Source organism: Mesoplodon densirostris, chromosome 16 (genome assembly GCF_025265405.1).
Source record: "Mesoplodon densirostris isolate mMesDen1 chromosome 16, mMesDen1 primary haplotype, whole genome shotgun sequence".
NCBI lineage: Eukaryota > Metazoa > Chordata > Mammalia > Artiodactyla > Ziphiidae > Mesoplodon > Mesoplodon densirostris.
Window position 1 is genome coordinate 28,672,351 of NC_082676.1, and position 22,728 is coordinate 28,695,078.

A 22,728-nucleotide genomic window follows, 5' to 3' on the forward strand; every position below is an offset into this window, starting at 1 on the left:
TCCTTACTTGGCCCTGGGAGGGAGAAGTCCTGACGCCAGTTTCCCCCTAAAATGCAGTTCGGATAGAGGGAGCAGCAGGGGACCCACATTTCTGCACCAACTTCTTCCCCCAATGAACTCAAAGTCAGCTTTAAGGAGTTCCTGGCAGGGATGGGCACACTTTATACTGTTGGTGGGCATGGGAAGGGGCCCTGAGGCTCGGGAGGGCACTTTCTCAATGCCATCCAAAGCAATCTCTTGAGGAAGCAACCAGACGTCTCCCAAACTGTATCTACAGGGTTTTGTTTAGCATGGTGTGGTTTACGAGACCAAACAGGAACAACGCACATGTTGCACACTAGAGACTAGTTTAAAATGTACTCATTAGGGCATCATCATGACAACTAACTTGCATTTTTCACTCAGTGACAAATTTTAGGTATCTTTCCATTAGGACATGTCCTATATGTTACAATATATCCTTGGCCCAGCCTATTTAATGCCAGGAGGATCCCACTCACCAGCCAATTTTTGGGATGATCCAAAATGCCTCAACTGAGAACTACCCTGAAGTCAGAAACCCCAGAACCAGTGGCTGTTGAGTATCTTCCCCCACCCCTTTTTTTTAAACCTATGAAAGCCTATCTGGATGGCTGAACCTTTCCATCTGGGCCACCAGCACAAAAAACTAGGGCTGAAAACGTCCTTACTTAGCCTTGAACCAGACTAGTGTGGTCCCTGGTTCTGTGGTTGGCAGTCCTGACCTAGGGCCAGTTACCTGGCTGGTCTGCACTGTGGTGGCTGCAACAATTACATCAGCTGCCTCACTCACTTCCCAGGGCTGGGTGGGAAGCCAAAGAGGCCTTTGTAAATTCTACACGATGCAGGTTTTAAGCGTGTTTTTATGCTTTGTTCTGGTTCTACTAATAAACATAGCAGAAACCCTGAAGAGGGGTGGGGAGCGTCGAGTGTATTTATGTATACAGGGCCGGGGCTGGGGGATGGAGTGCACATATATGTGGCATGGTGGTTAAGAGCAGGAGCCTTGGGGGGCAGATAGGCCTTACCACGTACCAGCTGTGTGACCTGGGCTTCAGGGTTGGCACTGTACAATGGGACCGTTGTGAGGCACTGAAGTACTTACAATGGTTGCTGTCATGACACAACTTCTTCAAAGCAACCCATTACAAAGTACAAAACGCCATTGTCCTCATTCTGGATTTTAATGGTCAAGGTGACAATAACCTAGTTTCTCCAGACCAGCATTTAGTTTCATATTTACCTCCAACTGTGGCAGACGCTGCAGCCCCAGCAGCCCCGTCACTTTGGGATCAGAAGCACCAAGCCAAGTCCCTTTCTCAGGTTGGATCCCCAAGGCCTCCCCCACTCTGGGTAGAAGTAGTGTTGGCTCTTGACTCATTGCAGGGGTGAAACAGAAAAGAGAAAGTGATTGGTGATGACTGCTTGGAACGAGTACTGAGGCACGTTATGATTCAAACCCAGAAAATTGAGTCAGCGTTGATTCTAAGTCTGTGGCTCATTTAATAGGGGGTGGAAAGGCTTCCATCCAAGACCCCAGTGATCCTCCTCTCTCAAACTTGCACACTTATAGGGGGAGGGTCTTGCCCTGGCTGGGACTACTGCCCACGCTGCTGCAAGTCAGAACTCAGCGGGCAGAGAACAGCGGAGTGAAGCCTGCACACCAAAGCCATCTTTGTTACTCACCCTAACTTCAGTCAGCAGACGCCTCCTGCAAACGCTAACACAGTACAAGGAGCTCGTAGCACAGGGAACCCAGCCTTTCTTCAGCATGTGATTTGCCATGCGTCAGCAGTGCTCAGTGGTATTTTGTTTCTCTTTCAGACCAAGATACCCTGACTCTGAATTCATCTGGGTTGGCACAAGCCGTTTCCCAGTAGAAAGATACCCTACCTACCTCGTAGGTACAGATTTCTGCATGTGGAGTAAATAAAGCAGTGACAGAGCAGCCTGGATGATGAGGGAGGAAAGCGCTGAAGCAGGAGGTGTAGTTAGAATCTCAGCTGGCCAAGGCCTGGAAAGCGTAAACCTCCCAGGGTTTGAGTGAAAGGAGCACAGGGGTTGTGTGTCTCTGGATCTGACCTCATGCTTCAGGGGACTCTTGTTGCTGCTCAGTTTTATCCAGGCAAGAGATATGTTCTTGTGGAGGTGAGTGGCTGCAAAAGCCTTTTTCTGTAAGTACCCCCACTCCCTTCCCTACCCAGGGGAAATCCTCCACTAGTCATCCTGGGGGCAGCAGGGGGACACACTAGTGGGTGGGTATTGTGTGCCACGTGCAATTTTTACGCAGAGGGGATGGAAAACTCCTCCCCACACACCTTAGACATAAATATGACTTTAAGATAATCAAAGCCTGCCTTAGTGGGAGAGGTTCTGTATAACATGCTGGTGATATTCCTTCCATTTTTTTGGTTGTTTTTATTTTTTTCTTTAAAGTCCATTGATCGTCACAAAAACCCAGGAAATGCAACTAAGGAGAAAACAAATGTCCAACTGAGATCTAAGAACGCAGAGCTACGGAGGAGACGTGGCACTGGACTGCTGGGTGTGCGGGAGGGGGTGGAGGGGTGGTCTCCACAGGGCAGCTGGCCGTGGGGGACACGGGAAGGAGATGAGGCTGCTGGCTGGGCCAGGCAGTTATGTTAACCGCTGCACGATGACGGCATTGAGCAGGTTGGCTTCCTTCAGGGTCTGGCTCTCGTCAGCCAGCTCTTTGTTTGGGAAGGTGGTCATGAGGACAAAGCTGGTGGCAGCCATGGCCGGCCGGGCGTCCACGATGAAGAGTCGGATGTCGCTGATCCTGGTGGAGTGGGGGGAGTGGGGAGGTGGGTGAGCAGTGTTTTTCTCTGCCGCCCCCACCCCCCGCTTCGGGAGGCTGTATCACATCCCCAGGTCCCCTCCCCTGCCCAATCCTTCTCCACAGTGTCCAAAGCTCTTATTTGGAACCACATGAGCTCATGTCACTCCTTGGTCTAAAACCCTTCAGAATTGCTCCCACTTTCCTTGGTATAAACAGCAATCTCCTGACTGTGGTCCTGAGGCCTGCCTAATTTTACACCACCCCCCTTCCCCCTGTTCTCCTACCTCCCCATTTCAGCTCTTCATCATGCTGTGCTCCCTGCCCACATTTGGGTCCCTCTTCCTAGAGGCTTCTCTGCCTGATCCCTTTTCTGTAATCCTAATCAAACTTGTTTCACAACTAACCTCATGTGAAGCCTGTCAACACTCAAGGATTGGCAAGCCATTGCCTGGGCCCCACATGTGGGTTCTGGTTTACATGGCCTATGATTGATGAAATTTAGACACTGCTATTCTAGAAAAAGGAGTTGCCAAATATCTTTACTGGCAACAGTCCTCCCCTGCTAATCCCTTCATCACTTTGTGCCTCAGTTTCCCCATCTTTAAACTGGGGAGGCACAGTTGCTTTGATCCCAGATGATCTGAGATGGAACAGGTATTCTAGAATTCTCAAAGTCCAGATCTAGAAGAGACCTTAGTAGCCTAGTGGTTTTCAGAGGCTGCTGGCGGGCAGGGAGGTAGAGGAAGCCAGGTGGGTGGGAGAGTGCACTGCATCCCCTCTCCCCTCCATCAACCACAGCAGTTCAAATTTTATCTGTTCTACACTTGGGCTTTAGCATGAAACTTCCTTTGAACAAATTGTTTGGTGGCTAAGAAAACCCCTCTGAGGAATCCAATCCCCTAATTTTAGAAATGAGGAATGAGACCCACACAGGGGAGGGAGCAAGTCACTGGCCACACTTAATGGAAGAGTGGGGACCAAACCAAAAGCTTCAGACTTGCATACCTTCCTATCCCACTGCCTCCTCTGAGGAAAGCACGGAGTGCCTGCTGGTATTTAGGAGGAAAGAACTGCTCCCTGCTTCTCACCTGTCTGTGGGAGTTTCTGGGACTCTCTTAGAATAAGCCAGGCCACATAATGCAAGGTACCTGTGGCTGTGGTTAAATTTCTGCACCAGCCTCCCGCCATCAGCAAGCCGTATTTGGATGTTTGTGGTAGGCTGCGACTCATCGACTGAGATGGAAGAGCTGGCTTTGGCCTCATTTTCTGCCTGTTGGGCTGGAGAGCTGGTATTCAACACCGGGGGGGCAGTGCTGAGGAGAGAGGATCGCGTCAGGACACAAACAGAAACAAGGCCCCACACAGGAGGGGAATCCTGTCTCAGATTTTTACTGAGCATTTGCTACGTCTGGTGCTGTTAGTTGCTACTGATATAAGGAGTGTCCAAGACAGAACCCCTGTCCTGATGGAACTTAAGAGGTCCAGCGGAATTCCCCTCAACCCCCAAATCACTGCTAGCTCCCTCACTCCTGGAGTTGGGCATGTTACCAACCCCCTTCTTCCTTGGTGTCCACAACTGAACAAGGGCTTGAAGGGAGGAAAGCAGTATGCATGACAGTCTGGGTCAGGAGAAACTGGGACCTGATGCTGGAGGACCCAACAGACCAGGATGAGTTTGAGCCTCAGCGAAAGGCTGGGGGCAGAATGGGGAGGGGGCACTCCAAGTCTGCAGCTGAGGCAGGCACGACACAGCTGGGCAGGTGACTGATGGAATGAAGGGGCAAGTCCAGATTCCTTTCCTCTGATGGGAGTTTCCAGGCCTGCCTGCCCCAGTGCAACCTCACTCATGTGAGTATCTCATACTCATGTGTCAACTCTCAGGAGGTGGTTGAGATTTCTGGAAAGCCAACTAAGTGCCTGGCACCGCAGGGATTAATTATACAATATGAACAGGACACAGTTCCTACTGCAGTGTTGAGAACTCAGATCTTGGAATGAGATGGAACAGGGTATGAATTCACCCACTAGCTATGGTACTATTGGGCTAGTTATCTAAGCTCCCTGACTTTCAACAAGGGTAGTAACAAGGTTCTTTAACAAGGACGCTTGTGAGGATTAAAGGGGTGCTACACTCAGGGTGGCTGACAAACACAAAATGCACACGAACTCCCAATTCTCCATAACCGTTGGAGGCTTCATCTCTCTCATGTAAACCATCTATGCATCTCATTCTCAGCCTTTCTCTTAGCAGATGTCTTGGCCTAGACCTATGCAGAGAATAGAGGCCATTGGATGAGAACTCCCTTGCTTCCGCCCAAAGCCTCTAGTTAGATTAATTCATACACCTCACCGTTCCCTCTGATCCTTACAACCTAAAAAGGGTATTCTTAGCAAATCCAACTGAAAGTGCTTTCCTAAGTGTGTTCCCTGGGACCCTAGTCCCTTGAGTTATCTCCAGGAAGGTTTTGGAAATGCCACATATTATACCAACAGCATCACAGGCCACTAACATATTAAAGAAGGTCTTGAGAGATCGTGGGGTTAAGGCAAACTTATTTGACCACCATGTCCTTTCTTTCATGTTTCGCTTGTTAACCTCCTGCAGATTGTTTCATCGAACACAGTGAAATGTTGCCGCAGGGCACATAATTAGCAAGGAAGAACTGAAAACTGAACTTACTCTTTTCTGTAAACATGAAAAATAGTGGCTTAGAAAATTACAAAGTGGAGCTCAGAAGAGAAACCTGGCCACACTTATTGGCTATGAGAGGAGCTTCTATGGATCAGTCTCACAGCACGTGAGACTCAAATGTGGGCTGAGACACGGATAAATTACACCATCACGGGCCTGAAGAGATGCTTGGAAATAGTGGAAAGTTAAATATTGAACCTGTAAATGCCTAAGATCTACTCTGTTCTGCTCATTAGTTTTAAGGGCATTAGGTCAACTCTCTAATTAGACTCTAGGCAGCCTGTCCCTCAACTGTTTATAACAATTCCAAGTACATGATGGGTACTCACTGATGCTACTGCCTGCCAGAAAGGCCTGAATGAGAAGCTGAATCACCTGACTGCTCATTTCCTTTGTAGTGGGAATAAATTGGGCACTAAGGTGCTTTGTTGCCACAATGCTACCTCCTGAGACCCTGCCACCTGCTTTACAAAGATGACCACTACAGAAAGCATGGTGAGGGGACAAAGCTCATCCTGGCACGAGTGTCACCCTTCGCCCCCATCCCAAGTGCACTCTTGGTGTTTGGTCTCAAAATCAAGTAGATGCAGGCTTCCCAAATCTTCAGATTAGTTCCCATCCAAACAAACAAATGCAAAGCCTAAAATAAAAGAAGTTTCATGCAACTGAATGAACTTTTTCAAATTTCTGAACTGAGAAAAATCTATTCATTCACTTTATTTTTCTAGGTAAATGGAGAAAAAACAAGCATTGACTGACTTTTGAGGCAAACCTGAGAAAAATTTCTTAAACTTTTGGCTTCCTGATCATTTTAGTTAACAAGAAGACAATGGAAAGCATAGTAAAATTTATTGGAAGAAATAAAAGAGCTGTCCATCTAGTTTAGACTGAAAAGCTAACGTTCCATCTCCCTTAGCTGTATAAAACATTTTTTTAGCTCATTTTTCATTAAAAGCTAGAACTGAAATAAAATCAAAGTGGAACTGGCAATGAACATTTATGTAGCTGACAAGCATCACATCCGAGTATCAAGCTCTGTCTCGACTTGTTGATTCATCACCTGCACTAAGTATACCCATCCTGCTAAAACAGACTCCTTAAAAACATCTTCATTTTTTGAGATGTGAATGTGGAGTCTTCACACATAATAGAGTTAGACTTTCCAATAATAGAAGCATTTTCTGTTAGTATCATGAAACCAGACAAACCCAAACTGCACGGTGCTCTGGACCCTTCCTTAAAACTACTGGTGGGTGAAAGACGGATACAACCTTTTTGGAGGGCAATTTGACAACATCTTAAAAATATGAAGATCGTTTGAGCTAGCAATTTTACTTCTAGTACAACATTAAGGGGTATATAAAGATTTAATTAAGAGATATTCATTGTAACGTTGTTCATAATACTGGCAGCCACCTAAATGTTTAACATCAGGGACTGGTTAAATTATGGCACATACATAAGACAGAAAATTACGTTAGCATTAAAAATAATATTGTAGGGCTTCCCTGGTGGCGCAGTGGTTGAGAGTCCGCCTGCCGATGCAGGGGACACGGGTTTGTGCCCCGGTCCGGGAAGATCCCACATGCCATGGAGCGGCTGGGCCCATGAGCCATGGCCGCTGAGCCTGCACGTCCGGAGCCTGTGCTCCGCAACGGGAGAGGCCACAACAGTGAGAGGCCCGGTGATAGAACATTTATTTTTACTTACACCCACACACACCCACACACATATACAGACTGCAAGGACACACACACTCTGTCTCTGTCTCCCTCTCTCCCTCTCTCCCTCCCTCCCTCCCTCCCTCCCTCCCTCCCTCCCTCTCTCCCTCTCTCCCTCTCTCCCTCTCTCCCTCTCTCCCTCTCTCTCTCTCTCTCTCTCTCTCTCTCTCTCTCTCTCTCTCTCGATACGTCCCGGATACTAACTGGACATATCTGGGTGTTAGGTTTAGGGACAGGGACAGTTTTTATTCTTTATCTGTATTTTCTTTTTTTTTTTTTGTCTTTTTGTTTAACAATAAACACATTGTATTTTAATAATATAAGGGAAAAAAGTACCTGGTGCTCTACAGAGCTTACCATAGCTGACAGGTAAGTCACAGATGGATCAGAGAACAGCTGTCCCGGACTAACCCACAGGCCCCAATGTGGTAGATGAAATGATGAGCAGGGTGGACTTAACTATTTTGGTCCTGGTAAACCACAATCTATTGGTCTCTAATGTCCTGAGCTATGACCCTTGCTCCTGATGAGCCATGAACGGCCAGCAGGGAGGCAAGGGATTCTAGGAGAGGGCCAGCCAGAAGCTCAAAGAGCACAGCTGTTGGCAGACCACACTCTGATTCCTGCAGATGGTGGTGAGGTAAGCAGGGGCAGTGCCTAGTTCAAGAGCTGCCAGAGCTAGGTCAGAAACGGTGTCTTGCTGTGTAGGAGTGTGGGGAGAAATGCCAATCAGAAGGCCTGATTCCAGTCCTGGCTCTACCATAGGGAGCACCTAAGGGTATCCCTTAAAGTCCAAGAGCCTCAGCTTTCCCTTTGTAAAATAAGGATGGTACTGGAGGGGAGGGTCACCATGCTGAGTGCCTCTCGTGTGCAAATATCCCTCTGAAGGATACTGACGAAGCGACCCCATGCATGGCCAAAGCTGAGTGGGTCCCTGAGAGAAGGCTGCATGTCTGTGGGATGGTCAAGGATCTGGTGTGAGAACCCTATCAGAGGTAATAGGGACTATCAACCAGTCAGATCCTATTAGGGGTTTGAATGCAAGATGGAGACAGTGGCAGAGGACACGTGGCAAAAATTTCACTGGAAATGACAAACTCTCAGGCAGGACCAAAGAAGTAGAGATAAGAGCTGCCATAACAGTGGAGCAGCAGGCTGCAAAGGGGCAACAATGTCTCTGAGCTTCCCTGGATCCTAAACGATGCTGCTGCAGGCTGGCCGGCAAGAGTCCAGGATTCCTTTTTCCTCTGAATCCCCATTTCAAGTGACCTGAATACATGTGTCTGGTTCAGCCTTAAAGCCCTGCAGGTTACCCCTGCCCTGGACACCCTGGATGACCGAGTCAAAGCAGCAGTGTGTTGCCTTTACTGATCACACTGACAGCTCACTGTGGGGCAGTGCTCTATGTGCTCCTCCCAGCAGTAATCGAGGAGGTAAGGATTCTTATTAGTCCCACTTTATAGCTGAGCAAACTGAGCCTGTATAGCCCAAGGTCATATGGCTAGAAAGTGAAGAACAGATTTAAACTCAGGTTTGTTAATGCCAAAGCCTATGTTCCCCATACTCTTCCTCCCATAAAAATAAAATCTGAAGTACTCTGTAATCAACAGTAAAGAGCTATACAAAGTGAGCCTTACACAGGGCCTGCTGGGCCCAACAGGAGTGACCCACACAGTCCCACTCCTACCTGCCCAGTTTCTGACCCTCGCCAGTGAAGGCTTTGAAGGCTCCCTTGGGCTTCACGAAGTCCTCGTCCCGATGGTCCTCCATGTCCAAGTTCACCTGCCCACCGTGAGCTAACCTCCGCAGCTCTGCTGGCACCTCTCTGTGGGAGAAAAGGCAGTGCTGGGGCCCACAAAGAGCAGGATGGGAATGACAGCGATGGTACAAAGGGAGGAGAAACTTCTCACAGGGAGTCAACTGCTCCAGTGGCTACCTGTCCACCTCCCCCTTCTCTCATGCCTGCTCAGAGTCAGGAGTGGAGACCAGTATCTTATTTGCTGACTTGGCGCTGTCCTAGGCCCGAAGGGGAAATGTGGATACACAGGGTTTTGGGAGCAGACCTGTGAATCTGTATCTCAACTGTGCTAAATCTGCTTAAAAAGGTAAACTTCTTGAATAATAAGTATTTGAATCAGTTTCTTCTTTCCCATCTGCCATCTCACTCACTGATATGGAATCCGAAGGAGGGCTTTTCTGCTCACCCTCTGCGGATAGACTCCAGAAACTGGGCATTGGATGGGTCCTGGTAGCTTCTGAGTTCACCGTTGTCCAGGCTGAATCCACTCTTCCAGAGCTTCAACACTATATGAACCTGTGACAACAGGAGGCAAGCAGTCCATACACTGTCAGGAACCTGGCAAGCACACCAGCATGAACTTGCAAATTAACAAGTTTTTACTATTTTACTGTGTCATTATTAAAACACACAGACAGACAAACATATACTCATGCACAAGGAGATCAACCAACAACCAATGAAATAACTATTAACCTAAAATAAGAAGGTGATATGGCACAAGTTAAGAGAATGGGCTTTGATTTAAGCAGACCTGGGTCTGCATCTTGATTTTGCCACTCACTAGCTAAGTGGCACTGCACAGATGACTCAACTGAAGCTGTGGCTTCCTTATCTATAGGGTTGCCAGTGTGCTTGGCACAAAGCTTGTGCTCAACTAAAGTAGCATGGCAAATCTTACGTGGACTATTTTGCAGCCATTAAAAATGATATCTACAATTTCTGTTAACAACTCCCTATATATATACACAGAAAAGGGTCTAGAGGACTAAAGACCAGCATACTAGCAGCTACTACCTCAGGTGGATAGGATTTTTATTTCTTGCTTGCTTGACTACTTAACTTTGGGAAAAAACCCAAAATAATTAAAAACAAATACATTATGGAGACTAATGGTCACAAGGTCATATGAAAATGTTTATGGCACTGAAAAAGTATATATATATATATATATATATATATATGTATAGCTGAGTCACTTTGCTGTACAAAAGAAATTAATACAACATTGTAAATCAACTATACTTCAATAAAATTTTTTTTAAAAGTTTATGACATAAACCTCAAAACTGACTCTACAGTATGATTACACTTATTGGAGAGGGGGGATCCCTATGCTCAGGGAAAAAAGAACTGGAATATAATACGGAAAAAGTTCAAAAAGTACGTTTCAGGCCTTCTTGGGGTGGGGGGCGTCTAAAGATCAAGTTCTTTCGGCACGTTCACACCACCAGAGAACCCTGGAATCACTATCCTTCTGCCTGAGATCCATGGAATGCTCAGAAAACTCCTTTATTTGTCCATCCGCTCTGCCTGTCCCCACTCATGAGCCACGCCCCTCCCCCCACACCCAGCCAGACGAGAGCTGTCTTTGATTCTTAGGTAAGCCTTTCCATTCATGGATGCCAGCAAACGTGCTGCCTCTTCCCTTTCAGAGGCTGCTGATTTGCGTGTAACATGGGACTAATTTCTCCCCCAAAATGATAAAACAGTCCACGAGCTTCCCTAGAGAAGGTAGGTGCACACTCACATCTTGGCCAGAATGCCGCCTCCTTTCTCCTGCCACGTAGGCAGACTCTTCCTCTGGTGCTGCTCCAAGGCGGTAGCCACCTCCTGCAAATGGCTATAAAAGACAAGTTCATTAACACCAGAGGAGTGGGTTAACAGTTAATCAGGTTATTCATATACAATGATGTTATCTCAAGCTTGTTAACTACTAGGTATACTTTCTCTGAGTAGGAAACTCAGAGACTGGTGTAAAAACTGGAATGGTGGGGGGGTACTGCTTGATTAAAGGGAAAGGCTGCTACTAAGCCCTAGTTAATCATGACCATTTCAGAATCTAGGTGTAGGATAACACTAAAGACTTTTTGATTTTCACAAAGAAAACAGAAATCCTGACTGTATGTAAAACAGGTGGCCACCAATTCAATTAAAACAAAAATAAAGCAAGACACTGAGTAAGTCAGGTTGGTTAGGCCAAACAAAACATGTTTGCAGAACCTGATCCAGACCACAGGCCATAGGTTTGAAAACTTTGCCCCAAATCTTGATTTCATGTTAAAAGGTAAGAGAAACTGCACTGCTCTTCTGCATATGAGAGGAAGTGAGCAAATGAAAAACAAAACAAAAACAAATTCAGTCACTACTGGGGTGAGGAAGGCCTCCTTTCCTCCGCTCTGGAACCTCAGTCCTGTGGACACAGACAACGACCCCGACCCCTTATGCTCACTCTTGGTTTACTGGTCTCTCCAGGGCTCTTGGTCACTCGCTCCACAGCTACGGCTCCATGTTCCTTGGCACCTTTAAAGAGATCGTCCACCAACTCGTTGGGACTTTTCTTCCTGGGAGGGCCAACAATCTGCTGTCCACTTCTCTCTGAGCCCCCGGCATAAAACCTGTGCAGAAAACACACATCTAACACCAAATATACTTAGAAAACATGAATACAGCATGTGCCAGGCTCTGGGCTAGGAGCTGGGCACAATGAGGCAAAAGGTACAAATGCCCATCTTTAAGGAACTTACTCTCTAGGTGGGGACAGATTTAAGAGGCAGGCAGCCATATTGCAGTGTGAGTCACAGTACAAGTCAGTAAGGGGTGCTCTGGGAACACACAGCTGGGGAGTACAGTCAAGGGTTCCTAGGAGGGTGTCTTCTGGGCTAAATCTTGAGGATGAATTTATCAGGAAAAGGACAAGGGAAGGGTATTCCAGGCATGCGCGACAGCACGTTAGCTCTGGGAATTCACCATCCGGCAGCCAGCACCTTTCCAGCAGATGATCACTATGGTCAGTTAGAAGCAGCTACCACTAGCAGCCCTGAATTAATGGTGGCAGTGGCGTGGTTAGTACAAGCAGCTAGGTTCCACTGTTGGCTCTGCCACTGAGTGACCTGGGCAAGCCAATGCACTGAGCTAACCTCACTTTCCTTCTTTGAAATGGAAGGGAAGGACCACATGCCCTACCTACCTGTTCCTTAAGTCAGGGCCATCAGGTTCAAATCAGCGGAAGTATGCAAAAGAACAAGCACAGAGTAATGCACACATGTAAGGTGTGATACAGCACCGAGAGCTCCCAAGCCTCACCTAACCTTGCAATTCTTGTGACATACACCGGGCGGATGCGGAAGAGTGGGTACTGGAGGAGGTCAGGGAAGCTCAAATGCAAGCCCCAAGATACCCATACCTGCTTTGCAATAGGCCAAGCATGGCTTGAGATGAAGTTAGCACTTTTTTTTTTTTACCTGCATCTGAAAACCTTCAGTCTTGTAGCCTTGGCTAGCTGCCTCCTTATCACTCCTATTCACAGCTAAGTCAATAGCACATCTCAGTGAGGAGAACTGAGAACCTATAAAACTGAGCCTCAGCCTTCCATTTCCTGACATTCCCCAGAGAATGCAAGGCAAAACCCTAGGCCTTGGCGTGGACAACAGCACCAGTGTCATTAGGTCTGAAATGCTGAGGGACCAGAGATGTAACCGGGATGTGAAGTAAAAGAAGGTCACCGCCTGGAGGATGTGACAGGACAGGAGAAGTAGGAGGAGGTCATTTAGGAGTTGGGCATTCACTTACTTGATGACACTGCCTTTCATTCAAGGAGTATTAAAACACTGAAATTAACATTTATTCCTGAACTTTGAGCGTATCTAAATAGAAGGCTCTGAGGTAGTGTAAAGGTCACTATGTGGATGAAGACGCGAGAACAGAACACACATAACTTCTCAGCCCACTTCCCAAAGAGTGACCACGATGAGAGAACTGCATTTCCATAATGGTTATTATACAGTGTTCCTTAGGAATGTTTGACAGACCAAGACAGATTCCATGGAGAACCAAAACCCATTAAGTGAGGCCGCGGCCAGTTCATCCTTGTTCATACCAGGTAGACAAAGTTCTGTTCAGTGGACTGTAAAATCCTTATTAAGGGATCTCAAAGCCCTGGCTTACAAACTAGGAACCTGTGATCAAATGTCTTAAAAATATTCATGCCCTTAACCTGGTACTTTCATTTCTATAAACTATCCAAAATAATCTGAAATGTAGTCAAAGATTAATACACAGAGATGTCCACAGCATTGATATTTAAGGTGGCAAAAAATTGGAAATGATTTAAATGTCGAGCATTCCATATGATGGACCATTATAGTCACTGAAAACACTTATGAAGAATCTTAATGACCTGGAGAAGTATTCAAGATGTAGCATTAATCCTACAAAAGCAAGATACAAACATCTGACTTTCACCATGTAAAATACAATATAAACAAACTATATTTACACAGAGAACCAACACTTAGTGGAAATATGCCAAAATATTAACCGTAGTTACCAAAGGGTGGATGAGTGTTATATTTTTTTTCGTTATGCTATTCTACATTTTCCACAATGGACACTAATTTTATTATAACATTCCTAAAGGTTAAAAACAAACCAACAAAAAACAGTACTGTGTCTGTATCTGTATACTGGAGGAATATACATTTGTAAGCCCTTTTTTTCCTCTTTATTATGTAATATATTACTTTTTCAATTAAGGAAAAGCTGTAAGGAAATACACCAAAAATATTGATACGTGGTTACCTCTGGGTTGGGGTATTACGAACGGCTTTTTTCCTTATAGATTTATTTCCCTTCCCCTAATATTCTTCAAAAATACATATTATCTTAATAATTAAAAATGAAACAGAACAAAAACAAATCCAGAATACCCCAAAAGAAAACAAAATGGTAAGAGGACAGGGATCACTTCTAAGCACAGGGAGTGGAAAACTGTTTCTAGTATGCGTATGACTAGCCCACAGTAGTAATGGCTAATGATAACAGAGCATGTTTATCCTTCTAGGCTGTTGTAGGTGATTTATACATTACCATGGACTTTCCTGTGGACTGTGCCCCCAATAAAGACTCACCTCTGACCCTCCTCATCCTCCTCGTCCTCGTCTTGGTCATGAATGAGGTCTCTGAAGGATGTCACCCTATTATCACTGGAGACACAGAAAGGAGCAAAATGATCTCAAGGGGAGTTAAAGAAAGGTGATCCGCATCATCAGCTGCTAACAGCTGAGGACACTGAGGTTAGGTTTTTTGGTGGGGCAGGAAGAGGATCTATGGGAAGAGGGTTAACCTCTCAAGTTTATATGCAAAACAATGATATTTATTCAAGGTCACACAGGACTAAGAATAAATTAGAAAGTGTATCAAAAAGTAAAATGAAATCCAATTTAAGCTCTCCTAGATGGGGAGGAGGGAACCGGATAGGGTCTGTACTACTTTAAAAACGTACTACTGGATAGCGATTTTCATCATATAATTTTTAAATATTGGGGGAATGCCTGTGTCCCAGGCACTGAACTGGATGCTAGGTCTATAAAATGATCAGGCACAGTTCTTACCCTTTAGTTGCTTACAGGCTAGTGGCTCTTTGGCCAGGAAACCATCCATTATATACTGTGCAACAGGGGCTGTGACAGAGGGAAGCACATTGGATGTGAGAGCAGTCTCTTGTTCTAGGTGGGGGTTGGGGAAGATCAAGAAAAGCGTCCCAGAAAAATGCAACATTTGGTCCGAGTGCTGACAAACTAGGGGACCATCAGTCAATTGGATAAAGGATGGTGGGGCTGGTGAGGAAAGGGGACCAACAGGGCATTACAGGAAAGCAGCACAGGCACATACACAGAGACTAGTGAAAGTAACACATTAGAGGAAGGATAAATCATCAAGAAGTAAAAATGAAATGAATATATGGGTGAAAAGGCTTCTGTCTGCTTCTGCTGTAGGTTAGTCAAGTATTTATTAGTGTTTAGGAAAAAAGCAGGGTAGTGTGGGGTGCGGTGGAGAGGGCACACTAAACATGCTATGACAAGGGTTAACTCCCTCCTCTGACACTGTCTTACACTGCCACTTTTTTCCTAGTTTAGATTTGTCCTTAAGGAACAATCTTAGTTTTTCAAGAATCATGAGACACACCATTTTCCGTATTACTTAGGGGAAAAAAAGTTGTTTCTCTTTAATATGGGGGGAGAGGGTAATGGAGATTTAGTGAGGCTAGAGAAGGAGTTGTTTACTCTAGTTCAGCCTTGATGAAAGATTTATTTCAGGGAGACAATCAGAGGACAGAATAGGCTCTGAGGCTCCACCAACTAGAAAAAAGAGGACAAAGATCAACCGATGTAGCAAATACATTCCTGCCTGAGTGAGCTGAGAGCAACCTCCTGGGCATTCCTTCATGCTCTACACATGTTTTAAAAGGATGCAAGCGATAAGATCCATACTAGTGCCCTAAAAGGCTAATTCCACTCATTACTCTTCCCAGGGGAGTTTTCCACGATGCTTAGCTTAGCATCTATGCAAAAAAAAAATCCTCTATCTCTCCATCGTTAAACACCTTCAAATACACATGTGTATACCTGCTTGAGCAAACCACTTGCTCTGGCTATAGGTCTGACTCTTTCCCCAAAAGTTCTTACACCTAGGCTCTGACAGTATCCAACACAGACTCTGGTGTCCATTTACTTGGTTCCAATCCCGACTTAGCCTCCAACCCTGGGATCTTGGGCATGCTAATGAAATTCTCTAAGCCTTCATTTTCTCATGTGAAAATAGAGACAATCAGCACCAACCTCGTGGGCGTGCTGTGAACAGTCGGGTGCTGATGCACGGTGTAGCACATTTCAAGTACTACTCTTGAGCAGCAGTTCTCAAAGTGTTCTGATGGACCAGGTTCTCCTTGGACCAGGAGCATCAGTATTACCCTCAAAATTGTGAAAGATGCAAATCCTCAGCCCCTACCCTAGACCTCCTCAATCAGAAACGCTGAAAAGAGTGTCTACCAATCTGGTTTTAAGGAGTCCTCCAAGTAATTCTGATGCATGCTCAAGTCTGAGAACAACTGCTCTGGAGTAATGCTCTGAGAGTTACCTTAACAGTATGGATGTCCTGGGGGCATTACCAATTTCACAATACTCTGTCTTGTATCTTCCACAAATTGGCAAAATGTCTCAGAAATTTCAATTTTTCAGCATCAGAACTCTATCTCCCAGGCACCCTGAAGTGGCACAAAAGTGCTTTGTCAGATCACATTTTCTGCAGTGACAGAATGCTGTACCTGCACCGTCCAATAATGAAGCCACTAGTCACATGTGGCTATTGAGCATTTAAAATTTGGTAAGTGCAAATGAATAACTGAATGTTTTATTTTAATTAGTTTAAACAGCCACATGAGGCTAGCAGCTACCATACTGGACAGTATAGTTTTAGAGAATCAGACAACAGTGGTCCCTAGAATTCTAAGAAAGTACAGTTTGGTTGAATTAAAGAAGAAAAAAAGGAAGAAATAACAGCCTACCTCTTGCTTGACCCTGTGCTTGGTACAGGGGTGGGAGGCACTGCACAGAGAGGTAGCTAGCACATGGCAGAAGCAGCAGCTTTGGATTTAGACAAATTTGGGTTTGAATCCACTAAAACAGCAAATGTGTTACTCAACCCTTCCTAAGACTCAGTATCCTGACCTGTGAAATGGTGAGCACCTGACCTACTTCCATGGTTACAGAGGTATAAGAAGAGAACGTATGTGAGAATATCTGGCAGAGCCAGACAGATGGTCGGTGCTCCTGGAATACGAGCCCTCCCACCTCCAGGAACTTACAACTTACTTAGGGAGAAAAATATTAAGGTAATTATCAGGAGAAGGATTCAAGACAGCACAGGAAAGATATCATACAGTAGTACGTGGATATGGCTTGTGACTGGAGTTCATGCTGCCTATGGGTTGGGGGATAACATGCTCAGCAGAGAAGGTGGGGAGGGAGCTAAACCTGGAAGGACACAGAGGATTTGCACAGGTGGAAAGGAAGCAAGAGAGTGGGCATGTCCAGTCAGATGAGAGGCTCAAACAAAAGCAGAATAACCAAAAACAAGGCAGAAATGAGACACCAAACAAATCAGTTTGGTTGAAATAAAGATTTAAGAAAGGAGGAAAATGGGGGATAAGATGAGGATAGCAGGTTCACAGCAAATTCTGGAGGACAGTGAAAGTCCACAGGGAGAGGCAGTACATCATTCTGGCCGAGAGCTGAATGCTGGAAGCAGAAACAGATCTGCATTTAAATCCTTGTTTTGCTAGCTGTGTGATCTTGGGAAGATGCCCAGCTTCAGTGTCTTCATCTGTAAAATGGGAAGAATAATAGTACCCACCTCACAGGGTTGTAGTAAGGATTAAAAAGATGTATATATATCAATAAAAGCTTAACTCAGTGCCTGGCAGCTGGTTAAGTGCTCAATAAATGACAGCTGTTATAATTGAGGAGTTTAGACTTTCTCCTATAGCTATGGTTAACCTTTTTATGTCCCACAGCCCTTTGAGAATCTGATAATAAGTTATGAATTTTCTTGCCAGAGAAGGTACTACATATATTTAAGTTTTTACCTACAATTTCAGGTAATTTATGGACCTCCTGACATCCATTCCACAGATTCCTCCTAGGGGGTTCAGGGCCTCCACGTGAAGAACCCCTGCTCTAGAGTCAGAGGAGGAACTCACTAATTGAGTGCTGTGCCACAGAGGCAGTGACGACATGAAAGGGTATGTGAGAAGATGACAGTGGGGTCGGGGAGAGCTCAGCAGCAGGCTAAGTGTCCTGCAACAGTCAGGTCAGACAGGGGAAAGGCAGGCCCCACAAAGGATTCCTCTGAGGTGCTAGCACAAGCCTGCCTTTTCCTGAGGATGCAGTCAGCATTTACCACCTGGACGAGGACAGCGACCTAACAAACAGTGCCTTCCCTCTCCCTTTTCCTTGGCTTCACCTAAGCCCAGTACCAAGTCTGAGGCTTAACCAAAGCAAAAAAGTAAGACTTTTAGGCCTGCATGTGTGCTCGGTCTTTTACTCCCCGCAGTCTTAACGTTAAACTCTATTCCCTTGATTTTTTTACTTTTAAGTCTTGCTGTGGAATAAGACAGGGAACAAATAAGAAAAGAATGGAGAAGATGAGAATGGATGCTAATAATGGTAATAATGACAATCATAGCAGTTAACACGTTCTGTGTTCTAAGTGCTATGTAAGTATTAACTCATTTAATCTCCCATGTGGTAGGCGCTATCATCATTCCCATTTGACAGATGATGAAAACTGAGGGACTGGAGATGTTAAGTAACCTGCCCAAGGTCACAAATCTCTAAAGTGGCAGTGCTGGGATTTGAACATGAGCAATCAGGCTCTTAGCCCAGGTTCTAATAAACCATTGTCTTTTTTTTTTTTTTTAAAGATTTTTTTTTAATGTGGACCATTTTTTAAGTCTCTATTGAATTTGTTACAATATTGCTTCTGTTTTATGTTTTGGTTTTTTGGCTGTGAGGCATGTGGGATTTTAGCTCCCCAATCAGGGATTGCATCTGCACCCCCTGTATTGGACGGTGAAGCCTTAACCACTGGACGGCCAGGGAAGTCCCATAAACCACTGTCTTGACAGGACTTTGCGTCTACCAGAGAAGACAGGTGTGAATATGTGACTGACATCAGAGGCTAAGTTTCAATTTCTCCTCCTCTGTATTTTTGTGCCAACACCCCAACAGTAATCTGGGGTGCTTGTGAAAGACACACCCCAGGAAATCCGCTGTCTCTATCAGCAGCTACAAGAAAAGCCCTTACCTTATCAACCAGGTCCCAGGCAGTAACATCTTGATGTGCCATCACTGACACCTCACAGGTGGACATCTATGAATAACTAAAAGATGTCCTTCCTGCCTATTATCGCTTTCCTCTGGAAATGTAGGTAGGGGAAGAAGTTAAGGAAGCAATGAGAACTGGGTTAGTGTTCCTTCTAGAAAGGGAGGAAATGTAATTTAAATCTCAGATGCCCTTAGAGAGAAACACAATTTATCACTTCACCAGCAAAGACACTCTATATCTGTATTCTGGGGTTGAATTCAAACTCAAATACATTGAGAACATACACCAGAGCGTAGAAACAAATCAGGCTACAGCGGAGAGGGGAGCTGTAGTTCAGACACCTTTAAAGGAAGAGGCCTTGCCTGTCTCCCAGAAGACCTGCATTATCCCACTCTGTAGATCACAGCAGTGATTGGCTGTGAGAACCTTGGAGCCAGGGTGGCCAGGACAGGGGATGCAAATGGGATAGCAAAGGTTAACACTGCTGCACAAAATAAGACAAGGTCTCCCTAATCAATTTGGGAAAGGGTGGGTTAAACAGGTTTATTTTCTCTCAGTCTTCTTAATAGGGTAACGGGCATCCTAAACTATTGAGAGCCTTTGTAAAGTCACCTGGCCTAATCTTTTACATCTACAGCATCCCTGAAAGGAAGTACTTCGGTTTCTACTTAAAAACTTCCAGAAATGGAGAGGCCACTCCTCATATTTCATAAATAAGAGACCCCCTCCCCCCGCAAACATCTTAAAAGTTGGTTCTGTGGTTTCCTCCAGGATTGGATCATATGCCACACTCAGTTAAGAATCCCACATCTCTACAGGAAAGGAATAAGTCTTGCAAGAAACTACTACCCACCAGTCAGTCTACCTTCCTCCCTCAAACCCACTGGTCCACATCCCCAGGCCTGAATCCTCCGTCCCACTGCTGGAAGCACACCAATGTAGCAATAACTGAAGTTGGCCCTTACCTGGGGGCTGTGCCTCTGGATATTGAACTGGGGGTTGCCTGCGAAATGGTCACAATGTCTTCGTCCCCTCCATCCTCATAAAAGCTTGCTAGGGCGAGCTGAAACAGAGAGGTAGTAACTTGGGATCCTTAAACAGGCCTTCATCTAACACATCTCCTTTCATCTCCTTTGAACACAAAGGAGCAAAGACACAAAAATATGGCCCACGCTTACAAGGCAGTCTGCATTTGGAGGGGCCATAGAAAATAAGACCAAAAGGTAATGGCCCAACTACTTGTTTTCATATTACCTGAAAAAAATTCCACCTACTAAGGGGAAAAGAAGGCAAGAATGAAAGTGGGGATGGAGACACTCCTCATTCTCATTTTCATTAGGAAATGTGATCTAGTAAAAACAGTGTGCATTTATTGAGCACTTATTTATGAGCCATGTTGTTCTGAGCACAACTCTACCTGTGTTAACTCATTTAATCCTTAAAGAACCCTAGGTAGTTAGTGCTATTACCATCTCATTTTATAGCTGATAGAGAAGCACCGAGGAGTTAAGAAAGCTGCCTGAGGTTACACAGTTGGTAAGGAGTGCAGCCAGGCTCGATCCCACGCAGTGTGCTCGGGCCCTTACTCTCAGCATTCAGGTGATAGCCAGGAGCTGGGAACTGTGAGGTCAGTCCAGATTGCTACTTTCACTTTCTCTCTGAGGCTGTTTCCTAATCTGTGCAATGGGGACACCCATCCCACCAACCCTGCAAAACGGATGAGAGGATCCATTAACATTTATGCAGTCATGTCTTAGCTCTATACATACGGAAGGAATAAGGGCCTCTTTTGGCCATTTGTAACTGGATGTTTCTCGCATGGACTCAGTGCACAGGTATTTACTTATCACTTACTTTGCACAAAGAAGTAAGAGAGCAATGAGGTCTACAGAGGTGAAAAGACACGGCTCTTGTCCTCAAGGTCACCACCTTTTAGGAGGCAGTGAGCTGCTGTGGGACATAACCAGCCTGTTGGAAGCAGCGTGCCTTTACAGAACACGCTTTAGCAGGCCTGCCAGGAGGCAGTATGCTGCCGTGGGACATGCACTGAACTGGCATTGAGGGGTGTCTACATTCAAGTCCTGGGCAAGTCATGTCACATGCATGAGCCCGTTTCCCCACTAACAGCATGAGGAGACTGGGACTGATGACCTGCCACCTGTTTCAGGCAGAAGCTGCATTTTGTATTTCTGCCCAGCACAGGAGCCTTACACTGTGTGTCTGTACAGGTGTGATGCTTTATGTAACTCTTACACTTTCGGGAAGCATATAAATGGTGAAGTCAGCAGACACAGTTCAAATCCTAATCCCTGGGTGTGTGACCTTGGGTCTATCACTTGACCTCTGAGCTTCCAATTCATCTATACAACTGAGGAAGTTTTCTTTACCTCATAGTGTGGCTAGGATTAACTGAACCATCATATGTAAAGTGCCAGGGCACATGGTGGTTAAGAGCTTGGGCTCTGGTATCAGACAGAACTGAGTTCAAATGCCATCTCTTCCACTTGGTAGCTAGTAAGGCCTTGCGCAAGTTACTTAACCTCCCTAAACCTCAGCTTCAAAATGCACAGGTTAAACGACTTAAGACACCTAAAGCAGTTAGAACAGCACTTGGCTCATGGCAGGCACTCAATAAATATTCATCATCATCACCTACCTAAGACGTAGGCTGGCCAACAACATGTATGCAATTTCTTCCTACAATTAATTACTGAGTGCCTATTATGTGTCAGGCGTTTTTCCAGGCACAGGGGATTTAACAGTTTACAAAAATCCCTGCCTCGTGTAGCCTATCTTACTGTCTTCTTAACTAATAAATATTTAACGTATACTTAATACATGCTGGTGAACTAGACGATAAGCTCCACGAAAACTCCCATTTTACATAAGAGTTACTTATTAAAGATGAATAGCCTCCATCCACTACCCAGTTTCTCCCAGCAATTAGGTAGGAGGGGGCGTGGGCCAAGTCCTGGGCTGGGCCTCTCCCCTGTCCTGAGGCCGGGGCTGCTCCACCAGGGAGTTGGTCAGTCGGGCCGGGCCTGCAGCCGAGACTCGGCGCTCCACCAGGGAGTTGGTCAGTCGGGCCGGGCCTGCAGCCGAGACTCGGCGCGGCAGCCACGCCCCCAGGCTCCCCCTCTTCACGCGGGCTGCGGCAGTGCCCCAAATCTCGCTGACCCGAGAGCCAGGCAGAAGAGAAAACTGAGGCCGGGTAGAACAGGTAGGGGCCGTAGCTACCCCGCGTTTCCCCAAACCCAGGCCAAGCTGGCGACGCGTGGCAAGCGGCCCCAGGACCCTGAGGCCTGGGTCGGGCCGCGGCCCGGCGGGATGACTGTGCGCTTCGGCCACCGCGAGCTTGTCGCGCCAGGCGCCCGCGCCCCGCAGTCCCCAGCCCGCCCGACGCGGCCCGCCTCGCGGCGCTACCTGCAGGTCCCAGCCGGCCGATTCCAGGAAGAAGCGGGCCCGGTCCTCCTCGGTGCCCGTCACCGCCACGAACTCCCTCAGCGAGTCCTGTCGCTCCGCCGCCATCTTAGCCCCGTGCGCCGCCCAAACCGCTCCGGGCGCCGCCGCACAGCCTCAGCCCCGCCGGCGCGTTCCGCCCACCGGTCAGCCCTGTCCAGCGGAGCGGCGCCCGCCCGCAGGCCCCGCCCCATGCGGTGCCTCACGCAAAGCCTTCCGTGCGAGAACTCCGCCGCTCCGCGCCCTCTGGCGGCCGTAGCGTGGACCCTCAACCTAACAGCGGGGGTGGGAGCGCGGGGAGGATGAGAGGAGGGGCGGGTCTTCCGCTGTATACCTGTGGGATGAAAGATCCCGA

General features: G+C 46.4%; 1 protein-coding gene across 2 annotated transcripts; it reads right to left on the reverse strand.

The window, feature by feature from the left end:
* Window positions 1-2,416: 2,416 nt before the first annotated feature.
* On the reverse strand, window positions 2,417-22,478 carry NSFL1C (NSFL1 cofactor). Of its 2 annotated transcripts, XM_060120340.1 has the most exons (10): window positions 22,338-22,478; window positions 19,880-19,977; window positions 14,159-14,233; window positions 12,220-12,252; window positions 11,482-11,647; window positions 10,780-10,872; window positions 9,436-9,545; window positions 8,919-9,056; window positions 3,967-4,131; window positions 2,417-2,818 (listed from the first exon to the last, which is right to left on the reverse strand). In XM_060120340.1, the coding sequence occupies exons 1-10, from the start codon at window positions 22,440-22,442 to the stop codon at window positions 2,656-2,658; spliced, it is 1,146 nt and encodes a 381-aa protein (XP_059976323.1). In that variant the 5' UTR covers window positions 22,443-22,478; the 3' UTR covers window positions 2,417-2,655. The 2 variants fall into 2 exon arrangements, with proteins under 2 accessions (XP_059976323.1, XP_059976324.1); XM_060120341.1 differs by lacking the exon at window positions 12,220-12,252 and having other exon boundaries at window positions 22,338-22,477.
* Window positions 22,479-22,728: the final 250 nt, after the last annotated feature.

Coding starts and splice junctions, on each gene's coding strand:
- NSFL1C (XM_060120340.1), bottom strand. CDS start 22,442: ATGGCGGCGGAGCGACAGGACTCGCTGAGGGAGTTCGTGGCGGTGACG. Junction 9,546..10,779: donor GGCGGCATTCTGGCCAAGAT/GTGAGTGTGCAC, acceptor CTGTTGTCACAG/GTTCATATAGTGTTGAAGCT. Junction 4,132..8,918: donor GAGGGTCAGAAACTGGGCAG/GTAGGAGTGGGA, acceptor CTCTCTCCTCAG/CACTGCCCCCCCGGTGTTGA.